At 44.3% G+C, this 12,073-nt stretch overlaps 1 protein-coding gene across 5 annotated transcripts in view; it reads left to right on the forward strand.

Moving 5' to 3' along the window:
- AP3B1 (adaptor related protein complex 3 subunit beta 1) overlaps positions 1-12,073 on the forward strand; it is a 346,462-nt gene that overhangs the window by 36,467 nt on the left and 297,922 nt on the right. For all 5 annotated transcript variants that reach the window (XM_073344162.1, XM_073344164.1, XM_073344167.1 and 2 more), the window contains one exon: positions 7,547-7,622. In XM_073344162.1, the coding sequence (XP_073200263.1) occupies positions 7,547-7,622 (76 nt within the window). The remainder of the gene's footprint in view (positions 1-7,546; positions 7,623-12,073) is intronic.

Raw genomic sequence — 12,073 nt, forward strand, 5'->3', positions numbered from 1 at the left:
CCTGGAGGTACTCAGTAATCCTCTGCCAAAGGTTCCATGGCAGAGTAGATTTGTTCCTTCCCCCGTTGTAGGAAACTTTCCTGTGCTGTTTGGCAATCACTTGTGCAGGGACCAAAGTGGAAGATAGACAAGCAGCATAGGGAGCTGGGCAGAAGCCACAAGATGTACCCTCATTGCCCTGCTTTCCCTTAGCAGTGAGATGTCTGCTAGAATGACCACCGCCTGTTGAAAAATGTGGAGAATTTTAGAATTTTTTCCATAGAATGCTGCACCACAACCCTTGCAGAGAGCATATGCTCTTTTCCCTATGTGGAGCGCCCCCCTCCCCCAACATTCACCAGGCTTTGACTCTTCGCGCCGATATGTGCCTGGCTAGGGTCAGTGAGAAAGTGATTGCAATGTTGCAAAAGGTGTATTTAACTGAAATGTTACAAGGCTCTGTGTGAATTTAACTATTGTGTTTCGGCTTGTCCCCTGTGCTTCACCAGATGTGGCTTTTAGGAACATGCCATGCACCACTGCCAAGCGTCTCTGCCAGATAAGAAAGCGCCCAAGATGCAGCAAAGAAGACATGTTCTTCTTTAAGTACTTGTTCATGTCAATTGCAATCAGGTGTGCTCATGTCGCATGCATGAGAGTCAGAAGATTTTCCCCTAGCAGTATTCATAGGGTTGGCCTGGGCACCCCCTGGAGTTTCCTTTGGGGGGCTTGTAAAATCTGAAGAGGTTTCCACCCTAGGAGCTTAAAGGACCGAGATCAGCACCTCCGGATTTTGCTCATGGAGGCAGTGCTCCAGCTGCAGTTAGAACCCAGTGCCGGGGAGCCAGCCCAAGCACCGCTTCCTTGGTGCGCAGTGTGCTGGCAATCTCAGCGCGTGAGCCGGTGTCAAGGAAGAGACCCTCGGCACTGCCATGGCTCTGCCACACAGAATCCAGACCTCTGCGAGGCACCGCTCTCAATCCCTGGGGCCCCAGAAAAAGAAGAATTCGGACAGAGGGTGTTCCCCAACCAGGCCTAAGGATCAGGCGGTTGGTAAGCCTCCTTCTGGTGCCCAGCCACCACGGGTCATGTCAACTCCTGACCCAGTGGGGGTCCAGTCGATTCTGGACCTTCATCGCTCACTGGCCCAGCACCAAGAAGACCTGCAGCACCCCCACCCCTCCCCCCCCATGCTGGAGGCATTTGAGGCTGCATGGGACCTTCTGGCACTTACGGCACCAGCCTCTCCTCCAAGATGGGAGAGGTTGCTGGCACCCATTTGGGCCCTAGTGCAATCGATGGGCAAGCCGGTGATGGTGGCAATATGCATACATCCCTGATGCATCGCCCTCCACACCAGCCACTCATGTGGTGGAGCTGTTTGGTCCACCAGTTTGCAGCACCCATCACTGGCACAGAGGGACTCCGTTCCTCCATGGTCGTCCCAATTGGAGACCTCAGAGTCAGAAACAGAGTCATCGAACTCCAGTAGGAGCAGGAGGTCCCGCTCCCACCAAGAACGCCAACTCTACCCAGCACTGTTGCCGGGCCACTGGCAAGCTCCTCCGTGGCCATTCTGGACGCTTTGGGCCTATCATCAAAGCATGGGCATTGGTGGTCTCAGTGTCCTTCGGGCCACTGCTCACACATTTGGCTTTGGGGATTTCACTGTTGACTCAGCTGACCTGCGTACCGGCATTGGTGCCAATGCCTATGGTGCTGACTGCGGCGCTGGAGGTCTTTACTCCTTGGAACCCCAGAAGGGCCAAGGGCATAGAGCAGGCTCCTGTACCACTCCGCCTCTCATCTTCCTCCTCCCTGGATGAGGTGGTGGCTGGCATATCAACAGCTCCAGCCCTGGAGGACACCAGGGTCTTACAGCAGCTGCTGAGATGGGTGGCCCAGAGTCCCAATATTAAAACAGAAGAGGTGGTGGAGGAGACCGACCCGATGGTCGCTGTCCTTTCCCCTTCTGGGCCATCCCGTATCGCGCTGCTGCTGATCAAAACCATCAGCGAAGCCACTAAGACTCTGTGGCAGACCCTGTCCTCGTTGCCACCCACCGTGAAAAGGTCTGAGCAGAGATACTTTGCCCCTCTCAAGGGGGTATGAACACCTATATATGCACCCCCTGCCAGACTCCCTGGTAGTGGATGCGTCCAACCAGCACGAGTGCCAGGGATACCAGGGGCCCTCTCTGAAAAGTCGAGAGGCCAAAAAGTTGGACCTTTTCAGGAGACAGGTTTACTCGAAAGGGGGGTTGCAACTCCGTGTACATGTGGAGCCTTGGCAAAGCTTACCGAACTCCTTCCCCCGGACTCTTGCGCAGTTTTCCGCGCTAGTAGAGGAGGGTAAACTAATTTCCTGGGCATCTCTGCAAGCAGCTTTGGATACAGCAGACGCGGCTTCCCGCACCATGGTGACCGGAGTGACCATGAGGAGGAGTTCCTGACTGCAGGTCTCTGGCCTTCCGTATGAGGTCCAGCAGACCAGCCAAGACCTCCCCTTTGAGGGTCAGACTTTATTTTCGGAAAAGACTGACTCTTACCTCCACAGCCTCGAGGACTCTAGGGCCACTCTAAAGTCCCTTGGCCTTCACACCCCTGCCAACCAGCGGAGGCATTTTTAACCACAGCCCCCACCGAGGAGTTAGCAGCCTCAGAATAGGCAGGAGGGTTCATGCAGGAGACTCTAGAAAGAAACCTCATCCTTCGTCTGGCCTGGGCTATGGCCAGTCTAAACTGGTCTCAGGCCAAAAACAGGCCTTTTGAAGGTGCGCACAAGGATGGCGCACCAATGCAAAGACTGGATCCATCCCACCTTCCCTTTTCATCCCGTCTGTCCCCTTTCTTCATCCCTCTTCTTTTATTCCCGGTGTTTCCTAATACTGAAAGCCAAAGGCGGGCTCAGGCCCATCCTAGACCTGCGAGAGTTCAACAAGTTCATGAAGAAACTCAAGTTCCGCATGGTCTCTTTGGCCTCCATCGTCACTTCCTTGGATCCAGGGGACTGGTACACCACCCTTGATTTGAAGGGGGGATACTTTCATATAGTAATCACACAGTCCCACAGAAGGTACCTCAGGTTGGTGGTCAGTTGCAGGCATTACCAGTTCCTAGTCCTCCCGTTTGGCCTTTCAGCAGTGCCGTGTGTGTTTACCAAGCATATGGCAGTTGTGGCCGCATTTCTGCACAGGTGGCAGGCACAGTTGTTTCCGTACCTCGACAACTGTCTGATCCAGGGCTGCTCCAGGGTTCAAGTGGAAGAACAAGTTGACTTCATAAGAACAACCTTTGATGAACTGGACCTTCTCCTGAACGTGGGGAAATCGACGCTGTCCCTGGTTCAGTGGATAGAATTTATTAGGGGTGGCACTGGTCTCGATGCAGGCCAGGGCATACCTCCTGGAATCAAAGTTCTGGGCCCTGGGCAACATCATTCAAGGTCTCAGGCAGTTCCCCACCACCACAGCAAGGAATTTCCTCCTTGTACCTATGCAGTGCAACATGCGAGACTCAGACTCAGGCCACTCCGATCATGGTTAGCCTCAGTGTATCGGCCAGGTTGGGACAGTTTGGACAAGGTCATGACTCTGCCTTCTCCGGTCCTCGACTTCCTCCTGTGGTGGCTTGACCCACAGGTAGCATGTGTGGGAGTCCCCTTTGCCAGTCCTCAGCCATCCCTCTCGCTGGAAGTGGTGTTAGGCATTCAGTAGGTTGACACTCATTCCCCCATACAGAACCAGTTTTGTAGCATGGTCTTATGGCATGTTTTATTGCTGTTGAACAGTAGAATAGTTGACAGCAGTGGAGATCAAGGAACTGTAACTACATATATTGAAGAGAAGACCAAGGATGACCTTAATAAGAATAATGTTGGTTATCACCCAGGTTAATTCTTTCTAGTCCATACTTATTTTTCTCTCCACAAAATAAATAGTCATTATTCTAAGACCCACAATATCCAACTGGATCTCTTCTTGATGTGCTTTCACCACTGTTGTCACAGTCCATATCCATCACTTTCACTGGTGTCATAACCATACAGCTAAGGGTAGCCTAGAATTCCTCCTTACCTGTAAGGGGTTAAGAAGCTCAAATAATCTGGTTGGCACCTGACCAGAAGGACCAATGGGGAAAGAAGATACTTTCAAATCTTGTGGGGAGGAGGAGGAAAGGCCTTTTTGTGTGTATGTTCTCTTGGGAAGCAGAGAAGCATCAGGTCAGAAAACGCTTTCTCCTATAAACCATCCTAAAAGTCTCTCATATTACAAAAATTTAAGTAAAAGCCAGGCAGGGCATGTTAGATTATCTTTTGTTCTGCTTGTGAATTTTTCCTTTGCTGGGGGGAGGTTTATTCCTGTTTTTTGTAACTTTGAAACTAAGCCTAGGGGAAGTTCTGTTGTGTTTTTTGAATCTTTTGTTACCCTGTAAAGTTATTTTCCATCCTGATTTTATAGAGGTGATTTTTACCTTTTTAAAATAAAATCCTTCTTTTAAGAACCTGACTGATTTCTCTATTGTCCTAAGACCAAGGGGTTTGGGTCTGTGATCACTCTGTAGCCAATTGGTTAGGATAGTATTCTCAAGCCTCCCCAGGAAAGGGGGTGTAAGGGTTTGGGGGGTATTTTGGGAGAATAGGAACTCCAAGTGGTCCTTTCCCTGATTCTTTGTTAAATCACTTGGTGCTGGCAGTGTACCGTCCAAGGGCAAAGAATTTGTGCCTTGGGGAAGTTTTAACCTAAGCTGGTACAAATAAGCTTAGGGGGTCTTTCATGCTGGTCCCCACATCTGTACCCTAGAGTTCAGAGTGGGGAGGGAACCCTGACAGCTGTGTGCATAGCATTGCAAAAAAGTGTGTGATTGACAAAAGTAAGCAGTAGGAAAATAACTTTCATGGCTGAAAGGTTTTTCAGCTTCTGGGGCCTTTAGAGTCTATGCACATGGATTTTTATAGTTGGACAACTCCTATAGTACTTCCGTTACAGCCCTGGTAGAGCTCACCAGGCTTCTCTTTTTGGATCTCAACACTGGATCAGTGTGCTTTTAAGTTTCCTTTCAGTCTGGTCTGGGTAGGTTCAAAGCACAGTTCTTCCCTTTGTGTCAGGCTCACTACAAAAGTTACATAGTCTGTGCCCTTCTCTGAAGTGGGACTCCACGGTTCAATTACACAAGACAAGTGCTGAGCCTCAGTAATTTTAAGAACACCCTTTCCCAGAGCTGCATCTTTGTGAGCACTCTGGTGTACAGTTTATCCCTGCAGGGGGAAGCATATTTGAAACAAATACAGACTTCGTAGAAAGATTTCTGAAACAATCAGTTTACTTGAGACTGCACAAAAGAGAGATGTAAGCAAAATAAGGAACACCTGCACATAATTCCCTGCCTCAGTTTCCTCAACACTCTTCAGTGTTTTTTGGGATTTGGGTCAATTTTTTTTCAGTGTTCCAAGTCCCCTTTTCTGGTCTGCAATCCACCAGCTCCTTCAAATCATGGAGTCTCCTCCCTGATCCCTGTAGCTAGCTTTCTTCAGCTATGTCTGGTCCAACAATCAAAAAGCTCCCTCTCCTTCTGAAATGTGCCACTTTGTGTTCCCCTTTGTCGAACCTCTCAGTTTACGTGGTTTTAAAGGACTGTACCTATACTTCTGTTCCTTTGTTCCTCTTCTGTGAAATTTTACACTCCAGGTCTCTAGAAGAGAAAGGCGAGAGCTGCTTTCACGTAGGTTGTAGCTACCTCTTAGTTCCTCCAGGGCCTGAATTATTCACTTCTTGATAATCCTTAGTAACTGTCTCATTCAGAGGCATGCAGTGTAATTGTAGCCATGTTGGTGCCAGGATATTAACGAGACAAGATGGGTGAGATAATAATTTTTATTAGACCAACATCTGTTGGTGAGAGAGACCAGCCTTTGAGCCACAGGGAGATCTTCTTTGGGAGAGGTACTCCCTGCCTCACAACAAAAAGCATGCTGGAACAGATAATTTTGCATAAGTAGTTAGCACATATCCTAAGGGATCATTCAAGGTAGGGTGGCCTGTTAACACCTCTGCAGTCAGGACAAAAAAAGTGGGTCAGTGGGTTACAGATTGTTGTAATAAGTCGTAAATCCGGTGTCTCTGTTCAGTCCATAAATAATGAATTTAAGTGCCCAGGCTTGTCTTTTGAAAGCTTTGTGCAGGTTTCCTTTGTGAAAAATGTTCACTTACAGGTGATAGGATGTTTTTGTGTTTTATCATTTTCCTGTGCGATTTCATTCAAACCATCCATAGAGATTGTCTGGTTTCATCCCATAGTTGTTGTTGAGGGGGCATTTAGTGCACTGGATGAGGTGTACCACATGTTGTGATAGGCATGTGTAAAATCCATGGATCTTGAAAGGTGTTCTGTTGGGGAATGTTGATCATTGTAGCAGTGGACATATGTCTGCAGGTTTTGCACCTGTTGTTTTGGCAGGGTGTTGTGCTACTTTGAGTTGGTGTGTCCTGGTCTGTGGGGAGCTTGTTTGAAGGCCAGAAGTGGGTGTTCAGGAAAGATTTCTTTCAGGATGTGGTCCCCATCAAGTATGGGTTGTAGTTGTTTGATGATGCCCTGTATAGGTTCTATTATGGGATGCTATGTGTGGTCAAAGGGGGTTTTGTTTGTGTATTGAAGATGATTCTGTCTGGGTATTTGAGTGGCCCGTTGGTTCAGAAGTTGATGCTTGGGCACCTCTGTGTGTCTTCTTAGCACAAGGAGTTTCTCTGGAAAGAGGTTTACTCACTCGATGCTACCTACTTGATTTCAAGGAGTTAATTTTCATAAAAACTTCTCATGTTTCTCATATTTTCTGAAGGGGGTGTGTGTGTGTGTGGTGATGGAGGGGGACTGCAAATCAGTGGAGTCTGGAAGGGTGCCGGATACTTGGTAATGGAGAAGGGAGCTTGTCTCCAGTTGAAATCCAGACCAGAGGGAAAATTAGTCTGGCATTTCTACGGTATTTTAAATTAGGTGGTGGTCATTATAGATCCTAGAAGAGGAGGTGTCAACATCAGACAATCAGATGTGGTGCTAATTAACATCCTTATTGGCAACTTTTGCAAAGAGGCTGGTGACTAATTAATTTGAACTATTGTATCATCTTGAGCTGGGCCTATTTAGTGATGAGGAATCTTGTGCTTTTGCTAGAGTTCAACAAATACTTTGGGTATAGAAGGTTTAATTCTTCATAGCTATCAATCTGTCATTTTTCAGAGCAATGGTTGGTACAATTTAAAAGGGATGGGGAACACTTCGCATTCGTTATTACTAAAATGCAGTAATAATATGTAACTAAAGACTGTTTCCCAAATTGGATGTAATGGTAACATACTAATCATCTTTCAGAGCTTGATTTTGATTGTTACTTCTAGCATTATCTTGTATAAGTGGCAGCTCATCACAGAATTAATAGTTTGAGCAACAAATTTGTCCCATATACTGACTTAACTGTTGCTTCTTGAAAACCAGTTTTATAAGACCATAAAATGATGCTTTTGATTTACAGTATTGAATTTTCTAATCCTTTTTTTTCTTAACTTCCACTGTAGGAATGAAGACCTAAAGCAAATGTTGGAAAGTAATAAAGATTATGCTAAGTTGGATGCTATGAAAAGGATTGTTGGGGTATGTGAAATACAAAGATTTTTTTTTTATTTTTTTATTTTTATTTTTTTTGCCAATACATGTTAATGCTGGTTTCTCTCTTTGACTCCTTCACTACAGTATTTTAATATGTAAATAGTTTGAAAAGCTAGGGTGAAATGCTATTTTCTTTAAATATCAAGATGGAAAATTTAAAATGGATACAAGTACACAAATATTTCAATGACAGATGTGTGAAATGTTTCTATAAATATGTAGAGCTGTGATATAAAAATGTAGGTATTGACTGTATTCTCCTTATTGTTAATGTCGCACAACTCCTATTTATGTCAAAGAAACACTCCAGTTATTTTTCTCAGATGAGTAGTCTGAAAAGCTGAAGGTGTTTCTTACTTGGAGTAAACTGAGAAATATATTTGAAATGTTTTTAACTTTATTTTTTGCAAATGATTATCAATCCACTATGTAATTTTCCCCCTAAAATATAAATAACTTTTTAAATTGACATTTGAGTCTACTGCATCAGGTTTCAATTTAAGTTTAAAAAGTGGAACTGGCATCCAGTTTATTAGCAATTTATGCTTAATATTAAACAAGCAATATAGGTTTTTTGAGTGTTTAAACCTGAATTACAAAAGTTTAAAAACTCATCTGTATACCTGTACATGAGATTCCCAAAACCGCTGAGTGTAAAGAGGTTAGACGTTTTACTATGCTTGCTAAAGGTCTGCATTGGTATTTACAGTTGAGGTTAAGATTGCTCATTTAGGGGACAGAGGGAAATGACTTTTTCCTAGCCTAGACAAGGGCCAGGACTTCTGGATTTCAGAGTAACAGCCGTGTTAGTCTGTATTCGCAAAAAGAAAAGGAGTACTTGTGGCACCTTAGAGACTAACCAGTTTATTTGAGCATAAGCTTTCGTGAGCTACAGCTCACTTCATCGGATGCATACTGTGGAAACGCCTGATGGAGTGTTTGATCAAACGCTGTATTGTGGAAATGCTGACGTACTCTCACCTTGATAAGGTGACGAATTATAACATATGATCTGAATCATGGAACTAGATAACCCACTCTAGCGTTTGATCAAACACTCCACCAGGAGTTTCCACAGTATGCATCCGATGAAGTGAGCTGTAGCTCACGAAAGCTTATGCTCAAATAAACTGGTTAGTCTCTAAGGTGCCACAAGTCCTCCTTTTCTTTTTACAAATATTCAGAGGCAGTATATTATACAAAACTGTTTCTTTTGTTTTACTACCACTTGCTCATTTTGAAAGAGGACTACTGTTTCTATCAGTAACTTCCTACAATCCACCTCAAAAGAGTGAATCCCTATTTCCCCCAAAAATGGTGATTAAAGGTGCTAGAGTTCTTGAAGCCTCAACCGTCAGAGGCTCAGAATATCTGTCCTTTTCCATTGAGGCATGTTGCAAAGAGCTTTATGTAGGTGAACATAAGCTTAAGGTCTAAACTGGAGGCAAGAGTTGGCTGAGGTGTAGGTGACAGATGATGTTAAAATTATATTGTCAAAGGCACTCTGAGCACAGGAACAGTCTTGTTCTGACTTTGTTGGCACTTCAGAAAGAGAGCAATAAAACTAAGTTTACTTTCAATTAGTAAAAAAAAAAATAATAGAAATTTGATTAAATAGGGTGTTCATATCACAAGTGATGGTTTTTTAATCTTCCAAATACACGTTAATGCAGTAAAAATAACTTTGAGAATCATAGAGGTTTACAAGATTACAAAGAATTGCTATTTAGGAAAATTTAGATGTATATGACAACTAATATTTATAAATGCATTCTGTAAAATAACATCTTAATATTTCTTTTAAAAATCTGGCTGAACCCCATGACTACCAATGTAATCTCCCTTGCAGCTTCAATAATAATCTTCCTGCTATCCTTATACTTGTCACCCCAAGGAAAAACTTGTGGAGAATATTTGAAGCTTGCAGTGTCCTGAAAGCGGCCTGAGCCTAGATTTGGAAAGATTTGGAGCTAGCAAACAAGTTCAAGTGTTTAGTACCCCTCTTGGAGAAACTTCTACTACCTGCCCCCTTACTACCAATTATTTTATACAGAAAATAAAAAAAAAAATTAAAAAAACCAGAAACCTAATGTGTTGCATCACATGTACAGCGTCTGTGTTGAACAGAAATGTGCACAGGACAGCATACAGGCATGGAGCTCCATCCTGCGTTCCTTGCAACATACTCAACTCCTGGTGCCTTCAGTAGGAGCTTTGGGTATACAAGACATACAGGTTTTGAGCTCCTAATAGCTATGCATAGCAGCTAAATTGGTATGATTAGACCTTAGTCCTGGAAACCCCTATTATATTCTTTTGAGCTAATGATCCATGAACTAAAGAGACTTTACACTCATCATTATTAATGAGTCAAAATACATACTTTTAAAAGATATTAAATGCATATCTACATGGTACACTGGAGCTATTATGGTTGGTCTGTTAAATAATGCAAGTTACATATATATTTTCTTGATAGGCTGTAACTATGTGGTAACAGTTCAAAACTAGATGATCAACCATATCTTTTTGCAAACTCTTTTCATAGCAAGTTGTTTGATGTCTTAGTAGTAATAATACTTAGCTCTTATATAGTGCTTTTCATCAGTAGATCTTGCCTCTTTAATGACCAGATGGGAACAGAATTTATTTCTTGTCTGGTCATTTGTCATTAAAACCACAGCCCTGACAACCCACTCACCTTGTGAGAAGGACCCCTTTACATGGGCTCTTCTAGCTAAGATACTGGACAGAGGAGGTTCCAGAAATCCACCCTTCACTGTCTCTCAGAAATGGAACATGATTTAACCTCTCCGGGATGTTCTGTTTTAAATTCCCAGTGTTAAACAACAGGGTTGTAGTAAAATAAAATTTAAGATGAGAGAATTGGATTAAAATAAAATGGTATGCATGGCATCTAGTCTTCAACTCTGCAAAAGTTGGCTATATCTAGGGCCCGACCAAATTCACGGCCATGAAAAACACGTCACGGACTGTGCAATCTGGTCTTTTGTGTGCTTTTACCCTATACTGTACCAATTTTATGGGGGAGACCGGAGTTTCTCAAATCGGAGGTCCTGACCCAAAAGGGAGTTGCAGGGGGAGCCACAAGGTTATTTTAGGGGGATCATGGTATTGCCACCCTTACTTCTGTGCTGCCTTCTGAACTGGGTGGCCAGAAAGCAGAGTCTGTTGGCTGGGCATCCAGCTCTGAAGGCAGTGCCCAGGCAGCAGCAGCGCAGAAGTAAGGGTGGCAATGCCATACCATACCATCTTACTTCTGCACTGCTGCCTTCAGAGCTGGGCGGCTGCTGACTGAGGGCCCAGCTCTGCAGGCAGCAGTGCAGAAGTAAGGATGGCAATACCATAGCATGCCATCCTTACTTCTGCGCTGCTGCTGGCGGTGGCTCTGCCGTCAGAGCCGGGCTCTTCTGGCCACCTAGTTCTGAAGGCAGTGCTGCCACTTGCAGCAGCGCAGAAGTAAGGGTAACAGTATCACAACCCCCCTTACAATAACTTTGCAAAACTCTTCACCCCTCTCCCCACAAGTCCTTTTTGGGTCAGGACCTCTACAACTACAAACCGTGAAATTTCAGACTAAAATAACTGAAATCATGAAATGTACAATTTTTAAAATACTGTGACCGTGAAATTGACTGAAATGGACCGTAAATTTGGTAGGGCCCTAACTATGTATTGTATTTTCTCTAACATTATCCTTTCCTCTCCAGCTTCTTTTTCCCTGACCCCTTTGTAATACGCTGCATATTTGAGACATTGCTCTTGTCCTCCTCCCTTTATAGTCTGACAGTTCCCCCCCCCCCCCGCTTTTATTTTTACGCATTCTAGTCATCTTATAAAGCATGTGGGTCTAAGTTACATAAGCATTTCAACAATGTGTAATGTTTGCTCTCAGATAAGAACATAAGAATGGGCATACTGGGTCAGACCAATGGCCCATCTAGCCCAGTATCCTGTCTTCTAACAGTGGCCGGTGCCACATGCTTCAGAGGGAATGAACAGAACAGGACGGTTATCAAGTGATTTGTACTGGTGTCCAGTCCCAGCATCTGGCAGTCAGAGGCTTGGGGACTCCCAGAGTATTGGGTTGCATCCCTGACTATCTTGGGTAATAATCATTGGTGGATCTATCCTCCATGAACTTATCTAATTCTTTTTTTTAACCCAATTATATTTTTGGCCTTCACAACATTCCCTAGCAATGGGTTCCACAGGTTGACTGTACATTGTGTGAAGAAGTACTTCCTTATGTTTGTGTTAAACCTGCTGCCTATTAAATTCGTTGGGTGACCCATAGTTCTTGTGTTGTGTGAGGGGGTAAATAAAACTTCTTTCCCCCGCGCCATTCATGATTTTACAGACTTCTTGATTTTTTTTGTACCATCTAGAGTCAGGGTGAGCAGGGGGTATTTGAT

Source organism: Lepidochelys kempii, chromosome 5 (assembly GCF_965140265.1).
Source record: "Lepidochelys kempii isolate rLepKem1 chromosome 5, rLepKem1.hap2, whole genome shotgun sequence".
Classification (NCBI taxonomy): Eukaryota; Metazoa; Chordata; order Testudines; family Cheloniidae; genus Lepidochelys; species Lepidochelys kempii.